General features: G+C 48.1%; 1 protein-coding gene across 1 annotated transcript in view; it reads left to right on the top strand.

The window, feature by feature from the left end:
• The window catches only part of LOC139408934 (mothers against decapentaplegic homolog 7-like), a 25,765-nt gene extending 7,133 nt beyond the window's left edge, over positions 1–18,632 (top strand). Inside the window, exons 3-4 of the mRNA XM_071153422.1 lie at positions 1,142–1,213; positions 17,707–18,632. Coding sequence (XP_071009523.1) covers positions 1,142–1,213; positions 17,707–18,245 — 611 coding nt within the window. The 3' untranslated portion in view covers positions 18,246–18,632. The remainder of the gene's footprint in view (positions 1–1,141; positions 1,214–17,706) is intronic.
• The last annotated feature ends 2,376 nt before the right edge of the window (positions 18,633–21,008 follow it).

Consider the following 21,008-nt stretch of genomic DNA (forward strand, 5'->3'; position numbering starts at 1 on the left):
GTATACTCCTATTAGAGACTTGGTCTGGCAGTGTCCTAAATAGCACCCTATTCCCAAATGTAGTGCATTATTGACCAGGGCCCGTAGGGAGTCCTATAGGGCTCTGGTCAAAGGTAGTGCACTATCCAGTGGATAGGGTGCCATTTTGGGCCACAACCAGGCTCTGATGAAGTAGTGCTCGGCTGCAGTGGAGTCGGACATGTTTTTCAAGTCAACGCCTCTTTTCCCTCCAAGCCAGGCATTTATTTATTCTGGGCCTCTTAGAAAGTTTGAGGGAAAAAGGAAAATGTGATTGTGTTGTGGGGGAGTGGTTGGTTTTTACGGGGTTGGGACTGGGAGAAGGAACAGAGCAGGGGCGCTGCTGTATGTTTTAAAGTGCTGTGTGTGTCGAGACCTGCCAGAGCCTGTCGTCAGAGCTACTGCCAGCCCCCCCTCCCTCGCTATGTCTCTCTCCCTCTCTCTGCTCCAACATGGCCGCTCTAGTTGTCTCTCTGAGTGAAGACTGCAGAGGATTATGGGATTAGTGGTGGCTAGTGTTGAAGGCCGTCACAGGGCAGGCCTCCCGCTTTAGTAGTCACTTCTATTCATATCTGGTGAAGGGCTGCTAAGACTTGATGTGTCTTCGAGATATTGCCTACTTTAGTGATGTTACTATCCGGCTAACTAGCATGCTAAGAATCTGATCGCTTTTGTTTTGCGTCATATTATTTTGCTATCAAATGTTCTGTCTGAAATTCTGTACAATTACAAAGCTACAAACGACAAACAAATATGTATCTACTACTGGTGTATTTTGGGGGTCATTTCACCAGAAAGAAGTGCAGTGAGTTCGTAGGAGTGAGCTGTGTGTGTGTGTGTGGATCTGTGAGGTTATTAGTAGGGCTCCTGGCTAGCTGTCTGAACTGACTGAGTGACTCCCAGAGTTCAGTGGTCCAGTGTCTTCATTAGGCATTGATTTCACTGTGTGATTGACAGCTTCTCACAGCTGCTCTCTCTGCTCACACTGTGGTTGATCTCTCATTCTAACACACACACTTTTCTCTCTCTCTCTCTCTCTCTCTCTCTCTCTCTCTCTCTCTCTCTCTCTCTCTCTCTCTCTCTCTCTCTCTCTCTCTCTCTCTGTCCTTCTCTCTTCGTTCAGATTCACTAGACTCGGGGCCTTCATCCACTGAGACTGGAGGAACTACCTACTCGGCCCCCGTGGGGCTCTCAGGTAAGACACAAGCCCGTTGGTTTTTATTTTTCTCTTTCTTTCTTTCTTTCTTTCTCTCTCCCTACCATCCTCCCTCTCTCGCTCTGTCATGATGCAGTGGCTCATTGGAGAGGCCCCTACTTCCCCTCCTCGCTGTAATGAAAGAAGGGAGGCGTGTTTCAAGAGATCCAATCCACACAAATTCCTCCCGGCTCTTTGAACAAGCGTTCTTCTCTGTTCCTCCTTTCATTTTCCCTCATGCTGTTTTGTTTAATGTAATCCAAACAGAAAGAAAACTCTGTTTGCTTTACAGAGCGCTGTATAGTGTGTGCGTGTGTTTGCACTCTTCTTGATTTTGCCTGGGATGGGGATCTGAGCTGAGATGTTACGTCGTGTATGTGTGTGTATACATTTTGTGAGGCGATAATCGTGTCATCAGTGGATGACAAGGGGCCACAGCATCTAAAGATGGATGAAGCCCTGTCATTACTATACCCTCCATGGGAACATGAGCACAGACATGCAAGCTGCTTAAAGGGTTGGTTAAGGTTGGCTGGTCATGGGGTTGAGTCCACGTTATTCTGAACACAATGCACTCAGCTAGCAGGGGGGGGGGGGTCTGCTACCCTTATTAACCTGTGCCACTGCTCTCTGTCTCTCTCTCTCTGTCTCACTCTGTCCCCCTCTCTGTCTCACTCTGTCCCTCTCTCTGTCTCACTCTGTCCCTCTCTCTGTCTCACTCTGTCCCTCTCTGGTAGTAATAATATATTCTGTACCTGAGGGAGGGAGGTGTTTTTGGACGGCCTCTTAAGTCTTACATTTTCTCCCATAATCCTGTAGGCTGTACCACCTTTCTCACGTCTCTCTCCACCTCGCCCCCCACCCAGAGGCAAGCGGATAACATAGTGTTTATGAGGTGGAGGGGGGGTGGAAGAAAGAGGGGGGGGGGGATGAAGAATTCACTCCTCCAGCCTAGCTGTGCTCTCTCTCTCTCTCTCTCTCTCTCTCTCTCTCTCTCTCTCTCTCTCTCTCTCTCTCTCTCTCTCTCTCTCTCTCTCTCTCGTTCAGATGTTTCTCATTACAGAGACTTTAAAGGCTTTTTATGTCAGTTGGTTGGGGTGCTTAGCTCGCTCACTGCGTATTTTTTCCCCTCCTTTGTTTAGGAGAGGAGCTGGTGTTGGCTTTGAGGGACGGAGGGGGAGGGTCAGCAGTCTCCAGATAGGGGCTTTTTAGATTGGGGACTTAGATTGTAAGCTGGGCTGGCTGTCTGGCTGAGTGTATAAACACAGAGAAAACAAAGCCCCCTGAAACAGAAAAGCGCAGCTCTCGGTCTCTCTGTTGTGGAGAGGTTTTTAGCCTGTTTCTTAGAACCCCAGTGCACACTGTGAAATCCTAGACTGGAGTCTAACTAGCTAATCCCCTCTCCTCCTCTCCCTCCTCTTCTCCTCCCTCAGGCATGCACCCCTCCCCTGTTTTCCTTCCTGGCTGAGCCAAGGCAGGGCGGCCAGCCCTAGTGAATGGGGCTCAGTGAGGGGAGGGAAGGGGGGCGGCAGGGAGGGAGTGAGGGAGGAAAGGGCCTGGGTGCCTGGAGCCAAGGATTTGATTTCTCTGGCAAGGGAAGAAAACTGTGCTCCCCCCGGGGCTCTCACAAAAGAAACATGCCCCTCCCGGAGGCTCCATGTTGACCTTTTAATTCACTCACTTTGCCCTTTTTATGTTGCTACCCAGACGTATTTACAGAAGAAGAGAGGGAGGGAGGGAGGATGGAGATGGTGCTGCTTTTTTATGTTGCTACCCAAATGTATTTACAGAAGAAGAGAGGGAGGGAGGGAGGATGGTACTGCTGTTACACACACAGTACACAGCCTATTGAAATTGGAATATGACATTCAATGAAGATTACCTCAGCCTAAGTAACTCACACATTGAGCTTTTTATATTCCTAAATAAAAAACAAACACAAAATAACCTTGCAACCATCTGCAGTTAATGTTCTAGATATTGACAAAATATTTGTGAACTGAACAATATTTTGGCTGCACACAACCGTAAATGAAATACTTGGAAGAAATCACTTGGGGCTCCCGAGTGGCGCAGCGGTCTAAGGCACTGCGTCTCAGTGCTGGAGGCGTCACTACAGCCACCCTGGTTCGAATTCAGGCTGTTTCACAATCGGACGTGATTGGGGGTCCCGTAGGGTGGCGCATAATTGGCCCAGCGTCGTCCGGGTTTGGCCGGTCTAGGCAGTCATTGTAAATAAGGATTTGTTCTTTAACTGGCCTAGTTAAGTAAAGGTTAAATCAAATAAAAAGCTAACAAAGAGAGAGAGAAAAACTATGGGGGATAAAAGAGCAATAGCAAATCCTCTCTCTGTCTTTCTCTCTCCACCTTTGTGGTCTGGTTGGCTGGCTCAGGGTCAGGATGGTGAGACAGACTAGTGCTCTGCTATAGATTATCTAGTGGGAGGAAGACAAGCTAGTTACTGTGGAGCTGGTCTGCACTGGTAGGAATATATTCTGGTGAATGCCCCTAGCCCCAGACTCGTCCCTGTCCCTAACCTCGGGCTTTCTGTTGTCCTGGAAAGCAGGGTTATTAAAGAGTTAACCTCAATGTGACAGTGACAAGCACAAATGCAAACTAGGCTGCCTGCCAGACTAGGAACATTAAAGCCTCCTCTAGCACGTCATCCGAGTGGAGCAGAGGGAGGCGAGCCAGGGATGGCCGGAGAGACTGGCAGTGGGCCGGGGCTGGGCCCAGGATTGGGCCGGAGGCTAGGACAGAGGGTCACGAGTCCCGGATGGACAGAGACCAGAATTTGGCCATAGTAGTGGGTCTGTTCTTTTGTATCTGTTGGCCCCTGTCTCTCTGCTCCAGTTCCTCCTCCTCCTACTCATGGTTCTTCTCCTGGCACAGTCAGGTCCCCTACCCCAGGCAGGGTGGGCTTTGTGTTTCGTGTTCAGTTTGTGATTGTTGTATTTTAAAGTAATATTCATGGCTGAAGTGTTTAAAATATTAGTTTGGGGATGTGGATGCGGACCTTGCTGAGTGGGTGGGGGAGGGGGGGGGGTATAGTAATCAATCAAAAGTTTTTATAAAACCCTTTTTACATCAGCAGATGTCACAAAGTGCTACATAGTATAGTAATGGCATAGCGACTATTGGTGATTCGTAGTGTGTACATTGGGGTGGACGCCGAGCATCGGGAAACAGGGGAGGTGTAGACTGTGAGGTGGGGGTGAGGAAAGGATTAGGTGTTGTATGTACTGTATCTCCTGTGGGTGGGGGGGTGGGGGGGTGGACACAGTCAGGTCACAGGGGGGCAAGCTGTTCTATCTCCTGTCCTTGGTGCACTGCGCGGTAGGAGTGCTGGGGGGGGGCCATATGACTTTGTCTGTGGGCGACAGGGTCGGAGGGGGGTTAGGTGTTGTATCTCCTCTATATTCTATGGGTCTGGGTCGTGAGTGGCTGGGACTCTGTGCGTGTGAGTAGTGGTGGGGGTCGGGTTCAAAGCCGGAGGTGGCATGCCTGGCTGGTGCCGGCTAGGAATGACCCCGGAGTGCCTGTTGTAACCTGATCCTTCTGGCTCACTGCTCTGCTGTGGTGGCGCTGAGCTGACAGGCGTGTGTGCGTGTGTGTGTGCGTGTGCCCGTGCGTGAGACATGCCACGGCCTTGGCCGTCAGACGTTGGGATAGAATGACCCACACAGGGACATTGGCTGGCTGGCTGGCTGACAGGACGCACACACACACTGGATGTCAGCCTACTGTCACACAGGCGCTAGCCTAGCTTCCTCTTCTCAGCAAGTTAAATTTAGGTTGAAGTACATTATTAAACTGTTAGCTAGCGAACCCAGCCTCCAGCCCCTCTGAACTGGCTATTAGCCGCTTAACTCTGGTAACATTTTAATGGGGTTTCTTCTTCCCACCGTCAAGTTGATCGTGGAGACCAGTGAGACCAGGCTGTCGGAGCCTGTCTCTTGGTACTATGTTAGTACTTGGTGTTACGGTACTAAAGTATAAAAACCTACTCAGTCTGTACCTTTTCTCTTTCCGTCTTGCCTTCAATGTTTAAGTCTTACAGCCTATACCTCGCCTCTCTCAGTCCTTTCACCCTGTGCCACATTCTCAGTCTCTGCGTTGTCAGCTAGCTCCTTGTTGTCCCCAGGCCCCACTCTGAGAGGCGAGGTGGTGGAGGTGAACCTCTCCAGAGAACAGCTACAACAGAGCAGCCACAGTCTACAGTCCCCCTGTTAGTTACATTCCTGTCTTGTTTGGGTTAACAGAGAAGGAAAGGGCAGGCAGTCACAGGAAATTACCTCATGTGTTTGAGGAAAAGGCAATGAACAGGGAGGGAGATGAGGGTGGCCTCCTCTGAATGGAAAGCAAACATTGAAGACAGTCAAGTCAGTAAAACGATAGAGAGAGAGAGAGTTAGGCTGAACAGAACACCCAGTTCGTCACAGTTTAGAGAGATCCCTGATTAATCAAATGGCCAAACATCTTGACTTCAACCTTCTCTAGCTTTTCAGTTCAATCCCCAAACTTATTTTATTTCTCTCCTTTGTTTTTCTTACTTGCAGAGAGGGGAAAAGGCAGGGTCAAAGGAGAAGCAGTTCTTTCTCTCTCTGTAATTTCAAAACAGCCCTCTCCTCGGTGTTTGCGTCCCAAATGGCGCCCTATTCCCTGTATAGTGCACTACTTTGACCGCATGGGTCTCTGGTCAAAAGTAGTGCACTATACAGGGAATAGGTTGCCATTTGGAAGGCGATCTGTGTGTTTCTCAGTTGACTGAGCTGCGCTGAGCGAGGAACTTTCATTACTTTCCACTTCCTCTCCAAGAGCTGCGGCCAAGGAGTTCTCTTGGCGGGCAGGGAGTTAATTTGGTTCTGGCCGTCCACGGTTCCCCACCCACTGTCATTATGGTGCATGAATCTGAAAAACTGTGAGAGGGGGAGGATTGAAGAGGAAAACCAGTCCAGTTGTTCAGGCTCTCTACACATTAGTAGTAAATGCCCAGGCTCAGGCTAGGCCCCCAGGAAATCACACAAACCCACCCTGTGACTGTTCTGTAAGGCTCCTATCCCCATGTCCAACCCTAACCTCAACTATATTTATTACCCTCAACGTTTCCACCCCCAGTTCAGTTAGATTCCTTTGCTCTAGGCTTGAGGGGCGCCGAACAGAGTTGACAAGAGTTCTACCCCTGGCCAGGCAGAGGCCCTGCCTTTAGTTGTGTGTGAGTTCTACCTCTGGCCAGGCAGAGGCCCTGCCTTTAGTTGTGTGTGAGTTCTACCTCTGGCCAGGCAGAGGCCCCTGCCTTTAGTTGTGTGTGAGTTCTACCTCTGGCCAGGCAGAGGCCCTGCCTTTAGTTGTGTGTGAGTTCTTCCCGGGTAGAGAGTTTCTTTTTTCGGTTGTACCTTTGGGCAGGCAGAGAAGAGTGAAAGGTTAGGGTGGGACTTGGTTATGTAGCTGTGTGGTGTTCTGAGAGAGAGTTGGTGGGAGGCCGGCAGGGAACAAGGTGGCCATTGTTTGGCCTCGGCGGCTCGAAGGCAGCGGCTTTTCACATAACTCATTATATGGAGATGATCAAAAGGGAGAGGGGAACATTCCTTCTCCCTGGCGTGTTTTCTCACCACCGCCAGTCCCCTAGCCACAAAGAGAGAGGTGGAGGGAGAGCGAGGTAGAGAGAGAGATTTCTGTGCACCGTGCTCTCTCTCCTCTTTCTGCTATTTCCAACCACAGCCAGCCAGACCATTCATGTGTAATCCGTCAGTAAAGCTGGTTGGTTACAGCAGAGGTCTGGGTACCGGCACCCATGCCTGCCTGCATGACAGACAGTACGGTCTCTGTCCCATCCACATACCTATGCCCAGGTCTCTAGGAAGTGGCTGTGGTTCAGGGGAACTCATAGATCTGCCCTAACCCTAAACCACATAAATGTACCACGGATTGTATTTAATAATCAGTTATGCTTTTAAAACATCAACAAATAGTTTTTTAGTGCCCAACTGGCCTGACTGGTTGCCTGGCAGGCAGCACTATGGTCGTTGCCGTGGCAGTGTAGCCTGGCGCCGGTTTGGTTCCCACGGAGATCCCTGACATCCTGATGTAGAACAATGCTGCCGGTTGTTCTGTCTGTGTCGCTCTGGCTACAGCGGTGTCAGAGGGACAGGGTTCTAGTCAAGCCCTGCTCTGGGCATCTCTGTGGTGGGGTGAAGGACCCATGATGATATCATCATTCCCGCCTGCATGCCCAGCACCGTCTCCTTCTCCACCCTGCAGTGTTTGTTTACTCTGTCGCTCAGGGACGTCTCGGGGGGGGGGGGGGGGTTCCACCTCCCTCCCTCCCTCACAAATGATGTAGTGTTGGAATAATAAATCAGTTAGCCAGCCTGGGCCGGGGTAGGAAGGGAAGGGCAGGGGTATTGTGACTGAGGTTGGGGGGGGGGGGGGGGTATAGGAACTAGGAAGGGGCCGGGCGGTGGGTTTGTCGTCGTCCCCCTCCCCGTGTGGTGGAAGTATAAATAATTGTTACAGAGAGACGGGTCTGGTTAGAGAGCAAGGCTCTGGCATGGGGAAGGCTGCACATCCTGAATATAGTTCTGAGGAATACTAGTTTGACTGACAGCGCTGGCCCAGCATGGGACTGGATACACGGAGCAGGTTTGGGGTCAATTTCTATCTAGTCAATTCCTGAATTGACTGGATTTAAATGAAATTGACCCCAAACCTGCTCCATGTATCCAGTCCCATGCTGGGCCAGTGCTGAAATTCCTGTGATCCTCACATAAGTGACCTCTGGGTTGGCCTGTGGAGTAATGATAAAAGCAGGGCTCTATAGTTCCTGCTCTGAGAAGATGTGTCCCTGTGGTTGCCGGGTACTAGTTATTTTTGATTCATTGTACGCATTTGTTCAGATTTATAAATAAGTTAGAAACACTAGCTGCATGCCCCCCCCCCCCCCCCCCCCCCCCCCCCCCTTTGTGTATGTGCAGCCACTCATGTCCCCTTCCTGCGAATTGGGCTCGTATGTCTGTATGGACAGACTTCCTGGACTGGAGGAAAGAGCTGCTGACATCTTCCCTGTTATGTAATACTTCTTCCCTAATTAGACGTTTCCCCCTTCATTGATTGGCACCCTATGGGAACAGGACAGGGCCTAGCAAACAAATCAACACTGTCACGCACTCTCTCTCTTTCCCCCATTTCTCCCTTCCTCTCTCTCTCTCTCTCTCTCTCTCTCTCTCTCTCTCTCTCTCTCTCTCTCTTTCCCCCCTTTCTCCCTTCCTCTTTCTCTCTCTCTCTCTCTCTCTCAAGAACATCATACTAGTGCCGATGTCACTCTGACACTCATGTCCTCTCTCTCTCACGCCCCCTCTCTCTCTCCCCAGCCCTAGGTCAGTAGAGCCAGTCCTCTCCTTCGCTCCTCTCCTCCTCTGTTGTGTTTAGACTGGCTGGAGTTTACCTTGGCTAATTGCTGGGGAGGGAATGCCTCTTGAGATTTTTCTGCTGTCAGAGGGGCTGATGCCTCAGGAAAAAGATAACATTTATAGAAGGGTAATAACTCTTCATGCCCCACCCTGGAGCCGCTCGAGAGCTTCCACAGAGTGTCTGTGTGTGTGTGTGTGTTTGGCCTGTCTTCTGGCCTGTGAGTGTGAGAACCGTATTCTTCCTGGATCTAGCCGAGCCTCTGAATTATTATCATTAAGTTATGCTCCTGTAATTATGTCAGCCGGCTAGCTGGGCCTTTCGTTCCAGTGACTGTACTGTACTGACGTGACTCCACCGCTCAAGCACCGCATGTCTCCTATAGTCAGGATAGTTGATCACTTGTGTATTGTGGCGATACATTGTTTTGTATGTTTGCACAAGACACAGAACAAAGCCAACTTTAAAAGAACTATAGGACCTAAAAAGGTTACGTGTGTGTGTGTGCTCAGAAATCGATACGTACCAGTCTACTAGATCGGTTTAAGATCGACAAAGTATGCAGCCTGTCCTTTCGTTAAAGTCAGTTCAGCTGTCATCAAAAAGAGGAAGAGACAGACGAGGCCAGGCAACAGAATAGAAGAGAACACAGAAATGAATGTATTGTCATGACCTGTGACCCCTGGAATATACTTGCCCACAGGCGGAGCAGGGTGTTGAGACTATGACTGCCTGACTGAAAGAGAAAGACGCCTCCCCCCTCCGTGTCGAGAGAGAGAGAGAGAGAGAAGGGTGCCTGAAAAGCCAGGCTAAACAAGAACTCATTCTCAGGTGTCCTCTCTGTCTTTACCTAACTGTCCTCTCTGTCTTTACCTAACTGTCCTCTCTGTCTTTACCTAACTGTCCTCTCTGTCTTTACCTAACTGTCCTCTCTGTCTTTACCTAACTGTCCTCTCTGTCTTTACCTAACTGTCCTCTCTGTCTTTACCTAACTGTCCTCTCTGTCTTTACCTAACTGTCCTCTCTGTCTTTACCTAACTGTCCTCTCTGTCTTTACCTAACTGTCCTCTCTGTCTTTACCTAACTGTCCTCTCTGTCTTTACCTAACTGTCCTCTCTGTCTTTACCTAACTGTCCTCTCTGTCTTTACCTAACTGTCCTCTCTGTCTTTACCTAACTGTCCTCTCTGTCTTTACCTAACTGTCCTCTCTGTCTTTACCTAACTGTCCTCTCTGTCTTTACCTAACTGTCCTCTCTGTCTTTACCTAACTGTCCTCTCTGTCTTTACCTAACTGTCCTCTCTGTCTTTACCTAACTGTCCTCTCTGTCTTTACCTAACTGTCCTCTCTGTCTTTACCTAACTGTCCTCTCTGTCTTTACCTAACTGTCCTCTCTGTCTTTACCTAACTGTCCTCTCTGTCTTTACCTAACTGTCCTCTCTGTCTTTACCTAACTGTCCTCTCTGTCTTTACCTAACTGTCCTCTCTGTCTTTACCTAACTGTCCTCTCTGTCTTTACCTAACTGTACTCACAGTTGAAGGTTAAACAGCAAGTGAACAAAAAATGACAAAATGCTTCTGTGCGTCTCAGGTGGTCGGTGGCGCCGTATTTGGAGAGTATGGGCTCGTGGTAATGGCTAGAGCGAAATCACTGGAGTGGTATCAAATGTATCAAACACGCCGTTTTCCGCATGGTTCATTCCATTCACTCCCATTTCTGCCATTATTATGCGCCGTCCTCCCCTCACCAGCCCCCCGTGGCGTGTGCATGTCTGTATACGCCTCAAATCAAATTGTATTTGTCACATGCTTCGTAAACAACAGGTGTAGACTGACAGTGAAATGATTACTTACGGGCCCTTCCCACCAATGCAGAGAGAAAGAAATATAAATAATTGAAAAATAATAAGATGAGGAATAAATACACGAGTAGCGATAACTTTGCTGTATACACAGGGTACCCGTATCGAGTCGGTGTGTGTGGCGCCTCAGGTGTTTGTCTGCGTGTGCGTGTTTGTGTAGACACCCAGAAATAGTAATGATCGGAGTGTGGAGTCAGACAGAATTAATCATTCACTTTTCCAGTCTGCTATGCTCGCTGTCTCGTCTCTCTCTCCCTCCGCCCCCTCCCCACTCTCTCTCCCCCCTCATCTCTTCCTCCGCTGCCCAAACGTCTCAGCTACAGCTGGCTACCGTGGACTGTAAAGCAAGGAGCAATTAGAAGGGTAATCCACAGGGGGTGGGGGGTTGGAGAATGGAGCTGGATGTTACACATTGTTGGAGGACTGAAAGAACATGCTTCTTTCAAAGTTGTGAAAGAGAGAGCTTCCTTTCTTCTGCAGTCTCATTGGTGATATAGACCTGTATGCCATTACTACTAGCTTGTAATCTTGTCTTTTTAGTGTAAGATAAATATAAAACTGTGATATCATTTTAGTTTTGTCTGCTTTTGGGGGGGGGGGGGGGGTTTAACGTAGGCCCGTGAGCTTGTGGTTTTGTGAAGATGGATGGTTTAAACCAGGCTCAAACAACTCCATTACCTAGCCTGAGTATGTATTGACATTATTCCAGACCATCTACCTGAGTCTATAAGAACAGGGGCTGGTTCAGAAAACAGGCCAAACAAAGAGCCTTAGAGCAGATGGCAGCAGCCTAGCCTAGTACTCTTCATGTAGATAGGAGGGGACTAGAGGACCATCACACAAGTATTTGCCTGTGTCCCAAATGGCACCCTACTCCCCATACAGTGCACTACTTTACCACATAGGTAATAGGGTGTCCTTTGGGACCCACACTTCGTCTTTCAGAGTGTATCGTTTATTTTGGTTGGAGTGGAGTGGTGGGGTAGAAGAGGAGGGTGTAACGTGCCCTGCTCCCCCTCTGCTCCTCTCTGTTCCACTCTGTACCCTTCAGATCGACCCCGTTTGAAATGACGCCAGCCTACGACAACAAAAACAGCATGCACAGAGAGAGGGGGAGATAAAATGTTAAAAAGGAGAGAGCTGTACTCTGCTCTACTGCAGTAGGAGGGAAGAAGAAAGCAGAGAGAGAGAGAGAGAAAAAGAGGGAGGGAGAGTAAGTGGAAACAGTGCTCTGGTGTTGGCGGGGTTTGGAATGTCCCTCCTGGGCCCAGAGCAGAGCAGAGAAAGGCAGAGCGGAGCCTGTCTGGAAGAAGGAGGGAGGAAAGGAGGGAGACAGAGAGAAGGAAGAAGGAGGGCTGCCACCGGCCGGAGCTCAGGGCTGTAATTCATCTGCCTCTCTGTGGTCATGCTGCCGGCAGGCCCTCTCTGACTCTCTCCCTGTGTGTGTGTTTGTTTTCCTGCCTGCCTGTCTGCCTCCCCTCTGGAGAGGGAAAAACCCTGGCTGTGCATACATATAGACGGCACTACAGCCACTGTGTCACAGCGCCTGACAGACGGACAGTCAGGGGAATTAGACATAGTCTGCATATATGCAACACGGGGAAACAACCACAGGCCCATGGGAGAGAGCTGAGAGACAGAGAGAGAGAGAGAAAGAAGGCTGAGGCCCTCAGCATTCTTTCTCACACACACACACACACACACACACACACACACACACACACACACACACACACACACACACACACAGACTCTCTCTCTCTCTCTCTCTCTCTCTCTCTCTCTCTCTCTCTCTCTGCTGGAGGTCCATAGTTTTGCTCTTGTGTTAGTAGATGTGTTCTCCTAACGCATGGGGGAAATCTGAATGTTTTTTAAACCTGGTTGTGAGTGGTATGTGTGCCATGGAGAGGGCCTGTGTGGTTTAGGAACTCTACGAGACTCATGTCAGCCAAGTCTCTCTGTGTGCAGTGCCATTTCTTTTTCATTTCGCGTGAGCTCGCTGTTTGTCAGAACAAGCTGTGAACACACTCCTCTCAGGACTAGGCTGTGTGTGTGTGTGTCCCACGGGATGGAGGCAGGCTTTCAAACTGCTTAGTATGTGTCCTCCCTGTTAGTCAGTTAGCCTTAGAGTCACTGCACTGCCGTAGCTATGTTTTGTATTGTGGTAGCAACTTGCAACAGTCCGTTAAGGGTGTTAGCTAGCACCGTTTTAGCTGTTAATCATTACTGTAGACTGTCTCTAGATGGTGTTGCTAACCTTAGCGCCTCTGTCTTAGTGTTAACTGAGTCTGTGTTTGTGGTTGTTGTGGTTTAACAAACTAGCGTGTTACAGTCAACTGAAGCTTAGTAGTTGGTTGGTTTTAGCTGTAACTTTGTCGTGGCTGTGTTATGGTTAACTGAAGCTTAGTAGCTGTGTTGTAATAGTCTGTTATGGTTAACTATAGCTTAGTAGTTGTGTAGTAACCAGCGTGTGTTGGATGGTTTTAGGCATAGCTTTGTCACGGCTGTGTACTAGAGGCTTGGTCCCTCTCCCCGTCTCTCGGTGTCACCAGCCCTCAGATCAGTAATGCTCTTATCTAACACTGTTACTTTGGAATGCACTCTAATGCTGTCGTTAGGGTGTCTGTCAGTCCGCCAGCCCCGCCGCCCGACAGGCAACATGCCCCGCCGCCCGACAGGCAACAAGCCCGCCGCCCGACAGGCAACAAGCCCCGCCGCCCGACAGGCAACAAGCCCCGCCGCCCGACAGGCAACAAGCCCTGTAAAACCCCCCCCCGCTGCCACCGCCATCGTCACAGCAATGCAACGAAGGACAGCCAAACAGCGGGAGGGATGGTAGGGAAGTGTCTGACCCTGCAGGGTGACGTAGTTTAGACGGATACATAGAGACGGATACACTGTGAAGTGTGGGTTAACTTTTGTGTTCACTTGTAAAGAGAGAGAGAGAGAGAGAGAGAGAGAGAGTGTGTGTGTGTGTGTGTGTGTGTGTGTGTGTGTGTGTGTGTGTGTGTGTGTGTGTGTGTGGGAAACAGAACTGCAGGAGTAGGGGCTCTTTTATTTATCTCTCTCTCTTCTCTAGTCCCTCCCTACCTCTGTGTCTGTTGTGTGATGAATACCTCAGTGGTTTCAGGCTGTGATGACAGGCTCAGACAAGCAGCCGTGTAATGACCTCCGACGCCAGCCAGCCCAGTCTCTCTCTCTCTCTCTCTCTCTCTCTCTCTCCTCTCTCTTCTCTCTCCTTTTGCTCTCTCTCTCTCTCTCTCTCTTCTCTCTCCTTTTGCTCTCTCTCTCTTTCCTCTCTCTTCTCTCTCCTTTTGCTCTCTCTCTCTCTCTCTCTCTCCTCTCTTCTCTCTCCTTTTGCTGTCCCTCTCTCTCTCTCTCTCTCTTTCCTCTCTCTCTTCTCTCTCCTTTTGCTCTCTCTCTCTCTCTCTCTCTCTCTCTCTCTCTCTCTCTCCTTTTCTCTCTCTCTCTCTCTCTCTCTCTCTCTCTCTCTCTCTCTCTCTCTCTCTCTCCTTTTGCTCTCTCTCTCTCTCTCTCTCTCTCTCTCTCTCTCTCTCTCTCTCTCTCTCTCTCTCTCAGGAATAAAAAACACAGAGGAAAGGAAAGGGGGGGTTAGAGTGGGAGAGAGAGCGAGGGAAAGAGCAGGGAGGAGTAGAGAGCTCAGCCCACAGGTGCGCTCTAAGAGCTTTGCCTCGAGTCACTCACATCCAAGGAACAATGAGAATATTAACTTTGAGGCCTTTAAGATGGCACACACGAACGAGCGCGCGCGCGCACACACACACAGACACACACAGACAGACAGACACACACACACACACACATAATAGCGGCCTCATCACCTTTTATGCCTCTTTTCTCAGTCTTTTCTCTTCAGTCGGTTTGGGGAATGTTTTTTTTGATCAAATGTAAATACTAACTTTGTCCCCAATAGCTCGGTGGATTTACAATCAATTCCCCTCGGCCTTCCATTGGTTCAAAGCGAACGGCCCCATGATCAGCCCGTCATTTTATGGAAGAAATGTTTCCCCTCCCTAGTGTTGTCTTTTCCCCCTTTTTCCCCCCACTAGTTCTTAATGAGGTCTGGAACTGCATCCAAAATGGCACCCTATTGCCTATATCAAGGCACCCCAACCCCTAGGTTTTCACTCCAACCCTAGTTCTAATAATTATCTTGTTGGTAAGCTGAATCAGGTTAGTTAGAACTAGGATTGGAGTGAATACCTACAGGACGGTAGCTCTCCAGGAACAGGGTTGGAGTGAATACCTACAGGACGGTAGCTCTCCGGGAACAGGGTTGGAGTGAATACCTACAGGACGGTAGCTCTCCGGGAACAGGGTTGGAGTGAATACCTACAGGACGGTAGCTCTCCGGGAACAGGGTTGGAGTGAATACCTACAGGACGGTAGCTCTCCAGGAACAGGGTTGGAGTGAATACCTACAGGACGGTAGCTCTCCAGGAACAGGGTTGGAGTGAATACCTACAGGACGGTAGCTCTCCAGGAACAGGGTTGGAGTGAATACCTACAGGACGGTAGCTCTCCAGGAACAGGGTTGGAGTGAATACCTACAGGACGGTAGCTCTCCAGGAACAGGGTTGGAGTGAATACCTACAGGACGGTAGCTCTCCAGGAACAGGGTTGGAGTGAATACCTACAGGACGGTAGCTCTCCAGGAACAGGGTTGGAGTGAATACCTACAGGACGGTAGCTCTCCAGGAACAGGGTTGGAGTGAATACCTACAGGACGGTAGCTCTCCAGGAACAGGGTTGGAGTGAATACCTACAGGACGGTAGCTCTCCAGGAACAGGGTTGGAGTGAATACCTACAGGACGGTAGCTCTCCGGGAACAGGGTTGGAGCGACCTGCCCTATATAGTATCCCTTCTTTTGACCAGGACCCAATGGACCCTAGTAAAAAGTAGTGAATAGGGTGCCATTTCAGTCGCAGCCTAGATGCTGAGTTAATAGCAGGCCTGTAGTATAGCAGAGCAGCCTGAGGACGCCAGACCAGACTGTGAATGCATCCAAAATGGCACACTTTCCCCAATATAGTGCACTACTTCTGACCAGAGCCCTGGTCAGAAGTAGTGCACTATGTAGGGAATAGGGTGTCATTTGGGATGCAGTTTAAGATACTTAACATAACTGTACAGTTTTCTCTGCTCTGCTTTGGCTCTTTTTCCTCTGAAGGGGTTGCTGCCCAAATTACTGGGTACACTCTGCCGGCCCAGAAAGATGAAAGGATTGGGGGGGGGGGGGGGGCAAAATGACTGCGAGGGGGCTCTGTTCCAGATTTTTTGTATTTTTCCTAGTTAACTTTTAACCATTGAATGTCTGACTTTCTCAGAGGATAGGCTACAACACTGAATAATTGCTGAACGTGTGTGTGTGTGTGTGTGTGTGTGTGTGTGTGTGTGTGTGTAAATAGTTTACTGTCGGTCCTCTGCCGTTTATACTTTATCGGTTTGTTTGTAATTAGGCCATGGTGGTATAAGAATTGAGAGGAAGTTGAGACGCAAAAGTAAAGTAAAGTTGTGAAAAAAGCCCTCCCACTTTTTCCTTTGCTCTTTCTCGCTCTCCCTCTCTGCCTGGCTGAATCCCCCTCCCCTGCTTAGGAGTCAGGTTTCTGTGGGATAGAGATACGGAGGCAGGGATGGGGATAGAGACGGGAGGCACGCTAAGGGGGTCGGAGGGAAACCAGAGCTGAACGATACACTCTTTACGCTCGGGGGGGACTCTAAACCTTCTGAGAGGCGTTGCTGTTCAACCAGTCACATAGCTGCCGTTGTTGTCCATTTACAGCTTTTTCTGTACCTGCAGAAGACCACTTAGTTTCCCTCTAAAAGGAACTTCTTTACCTCATGTACTGTGCTGCTGTACTTGGGGAATGAAGACTTGTACTTTTAAATCACTGCTGCTTCTCGTTGCTGTGTGTTTTTTATTGGCCCCCTCGCTCCCCTTTAATCAAACCCATTCCTATGCGCAGAGGGGAGAGGAGAGCAGCTCTCATAGCCTGCCTCCCAAATGGCACCCTATTCCCTGTAGTTCACTACCAAAAGTAGTGCACTGTAAAGGGAATAGGGGGACATTCAAGACACAGCCCTTGTCCTAGCATGGTTTTATACTGCCTTTCAAAGATAGGCCAAATTTCTTCATGGTTCCCCTCTCTTGGATATTAAACCTATTACTTATAATTTCCTCTGGTAGAATGAGGGAACGGCCATAAAACAATGATTAGGACAGATTTACCGTCCACTTGACGCCAGCACATTGTTAGTTGGCCTGTAAGGAAAATACAAGGCTCCAGACCGAAGATAACCATTAAGGCTTGTATAAACAGGGTTTGGATGGCTGTGTGCGTGTGCACGCGCGCGCGCGTGTGCGTCCTGGTGCTTGGGCTGGTTGCTTTTCTTGTGCGAATTCCAGAAATTCCGGTACTGTTTTCTTGGATGATTATTGTGAAAGGAAGGATGCAACAAGCGGTATTTGGCAGCCGAAGTAACATATTTCCTTTTGTGCACTGTGATGTTGATTGTACTTTTGACTCATAGGGCTTTGTAGTTGCACATATTGTGAAATGTCTACAGTATTTAGTCAGAGTTGGAAGTTGTAAAACAGTTTTGTTTGTCTTTCATCTCCCTTGTATCATTACTTTTATTGAGTAGTTGGTGTTTGATAAGACTTCCTCTCCCAGCTCTCAGCCACTGCATCACCATGCTGGTTAAAAGCCAGATTTGTTTTCCTGTTGACTCACTAATGGAAGTCAATCTTGGCCAGTCTGCTTCCTCTCTATCTTCTACCCTCATCTCGCCTTTTATCCCTCTATCTTCTACCTTCATCTCGCCTTTTATCCCTCTATCTTCTACCCTCATCTCACCTTTTATCCCTCTATCTTCTACCCTCATCTCGCCTTTTATCCCTCTATCTTCTACCCTCAACTCACCTTTTATCCCTCTATCTTCTACCCTCAACTCGCCTTTTATCCCTCTATCTTCTACCCTCATCTCGCCTTTTATCCCTCTATCTTCTACCCTCATCTCGCCTTTTATCCCTCTATCTTCTACCCTCATCTCGCCTTTTATCCCGCTATCTTCTATCCTCATCTGTCCTATCATCTTTCCTTACGAATGACTCATTTTAAACGAGTGAAATATGTTATTTGTCAACTGTTGTATCTTCAGTCCAGTGTTGTAACCACCCTCTCTCGTTCTCTCCTCTTATAGATTCCCAGGCTCTCCAGGAGTCGGGTGACAGATCCCACTGGTGTGTGGTTGCGTACTGGGAGGAGAAGACACGCGTGGGGCGCCTCTACTCGGTCCAGGAGCCTTCCCTGGACATCTTCTACGACCTACCTCAGGGGAACGGCTTCTGCCTGGGCCAGCTCAGCTCCGACAACAAGAGCCCGCTAGTTCAAATGGTGCGGACCAAGATCGGCTACGGCATCCAGCTGAGTCGCGAGCCCGACGGGGTGTGGGTGTACAACCGCAGCTGCTACCCCATCTTTATCAAGTCGGCCACACTGGACAATCCCGACTCGCGGACTTTACTGGTGCATAAAGTGTTCCCCGGATTCTCCATTAAGGCCTTTGACTTTGAGAAGGCAGACAGCCTGCAGAGGCCTAACGATCACGAGTTCACACAGCAGCCGAGGACTGGGTTTACTGTACAGATCAGCTTTGTGAAGGGCTGGGGTCAGTGCTACACAAGACAGTTTATTAGTAGCTGCCCCTGTTGGTTGGAGGTTATATTCAACAACCAATAGCAGCAATGGATTAACCTTCCTCTCCCGAGGAGTGTACCGAGGACACGGACTAGTCCTTTACTTATGCTTTTTGCTTTTTCTCTCAGAAGACAGAAGTTTGAAAAAAAATAAAAGATGTTTAAAGAAAAAAGAAGAGACAAGCAAACCCCCAATGAACTTGTTTAATATGACAAATTACTCTAAGATTTAATTAAAGTGAAATAAAAAGCGAAAATGTATTTTATGTTATATATAAATATATTATTACTTGTAAATATGAAGACGTTTTATATGCATCATTATTTATGTATTGTGCAATGTGTTGATGAGAAAAAATGAAATAAGATGCACTTTGCTTAATATAAATGCAAACAAAGAAATGCCAAAATAAAAATACGAATAAATGTTTCTACTGGCGTTTATTTGCTGTGGGTGTACTGTAGGTACCAAGGGAAATGCAAATGTTCTTATATGATAATGTCTTCCACTGTAGGACCAAAAGAGGCTGAAATGAGTAGCTGACATACACTACAATTGCCAGTTGTCACTTAACAGTAATTTGGCATTTGGATTTGGTAAGGCAACTAAATATTGACAGACCCCTATCCAACATGACACAATCCACCTGCCTAACCTTGTCATTGTAAACAACGTCAACAAATTGTGGTTTATTTTCTCTTCTTCTACTGGTTGTTTTCTGAAGAATTCATGTTCTCTCCTTCCTCTCTTATTAACCAACCTAAGCCCTATACTACGTACCTGGTTTGAGGAGTTAGTAAAGTACATTTTGGCGAACTCGGGATAACTGGTACCTTACCGTAGCCAGGTCATTTCTATGGCAATGAATCCTTCAGAACCTAGAAAGGCTAACTTCATATCAGAGGCTGGTGGGAGGAGCTATTGGAGGACGGACTCATTGTAATGGCTGGAATGGAACAAATGGAACTCAATTCCAGCCATTACAACGAGCCCGTCCTCCTATAGATCGCTCTCTGAACTCCATTTATCCTGAATGACGCGTCTTGAGCCGCGAGTTGAGGACCAATGAAATAAGATTCCCTCCCTCTCGCAAAAATTACGTCATCACGCAAACATTGAGTCGTCATCCTCTTCGTTTGAGGAAGACAACGGATCATATTTTAATGTGTTTTGTGTACGAAAATAGTCATGTTAAAATACCTATCACATCAAACGTTTAGTAATGACAGAGTGCATTTGGAACTTCGCACACAGTAACACTTGTATTAATACAATTGTTTTATCGATAGGAGTGGTGGGAAAAAAAACATGCTTGTGCATTGATAAGCACACCGAAGGCGGCATTAACAATAAATCATCAAATCAGGATGCATTTCAACAAGCTTATTGTTGAAATACCCATAGTCTGCGGAATTAACAAATGAAAATGTGCCACTGACACGCCCATGGATTGATGTTTCAGTATTGTCTCAGTGAAGGGTTCGGCAAGCCACGTGCGACATGCACATGCAGTTACAAGCCTGCTTGAGTTAGCGGCAGGCAGTCTGAACAATATCCACCGTCATAGTACGGATGAAGCCGGAGCTGGAATGTGAAGCTGGCTCGCTTTAGAAAACCCAGAGTAGATCTAGTTTCAATCATAGTATACCCCTCTGCTCTGATGACATCACAGGAAGGAAGCCATAATAATGACATACAGGAGCCTATAAAAGTAACAGGCACTTAAAACACTGTCTGTGTCTGGCTGGCAGAGCAGTCTGACAACCAACACAACAGCATGCAGGGCTGTGCAGCGCTGCCCAGCTCTCTCTTAACTAGTGTGTGTGTGCCCGGCTCCTAGCTAACAGATGGCATGTAATTAGTGTTTTCCTTCGGCTAAAAGAGAACTTAATGACTGAGAGTCTCTTTACAAAGAGAGAAACACTAATGAAGGACTTTCAGAGTTACAAGGTGAGACTCATAGATTGGTTCAGCAGATTCAAATTTGCACAAATGTGCTATTTAGCTGTGGAAGTGAAGAAATTCAAGTGTAGGAGAAAACACACATTTCTCCAAAACAAACTGTAGCCTACACTGCCTGAAATGAAAAACTGTAGCCCACCCTCCTTTCATTTTTGCCTTAAGTAACCTTCTGTAACCATATAAAACGTAACATATCATACTAATTTGAGTGTCCCGGATTTACAGTGCCTTCGCAAAGTATTCAGACTCTTGACTTTTTCCACGTTTTGTTTTACAATACAGCCTTATTCTAAAATAGATTTTAAAAATCTGCACACCCCATAATGACAAAGCAAAAACTTAATTCATTTTAAATTCATTTTTTATTTATAAAAAAATATCATATTTACATGAGTATTCAGACCATCAAGTCTTCTTGGGTATGACTACAACCTTGGCACACCTGTATTTGGGGAGTCCCCCCCATTCTTCTCTGCAGATCTTCTTAAACTCTGTCAGGTTCGATGGATAGCGTTGCTGCACAGCTATTTTCAGGTCTCTCCAGAGATGTTCGATCGTGTTCAAGTCCGGGCTTTGGCTGGGCCACTCAAGGAGATTCAGAGACCTGTCCCGAAGCCACTCCAGCGTTGCCTTGGCTGTGTGCTTAGGGTCGTTGTCCTGTTGAAAGGTGAATCTGCGCCCCCGTCTGAGTGTCTGAGTGCTCTGGAGCAGGTTTTCATTAAGGATCTCTCTTTACTTTGCTCCGTTTATCTTTGCCTCAATCCTGACTAGTCTCCCTGCCACTGAAAAACATTATTTATTTCATTTATATTATTTAACCTCTATTTCCACCGTCATAGTACG

Source organism: Oncorhynchus clarkii, chromosome 5, assembly GCF_045791955.1.
Source record: "Oncorhynchus clarkii lewisi isolate Uvic-CL-2024 chromosome 5, UVic_Ocla_1.0, whole genome shotgun sequence".
Taxonomy (NCBI): Eukaryota; Metazoa; Chordata; class Actinopteri; order Salmoniformes; family Salmonidae; genus Oncorhynchus; species Oncorhynchus clarkii.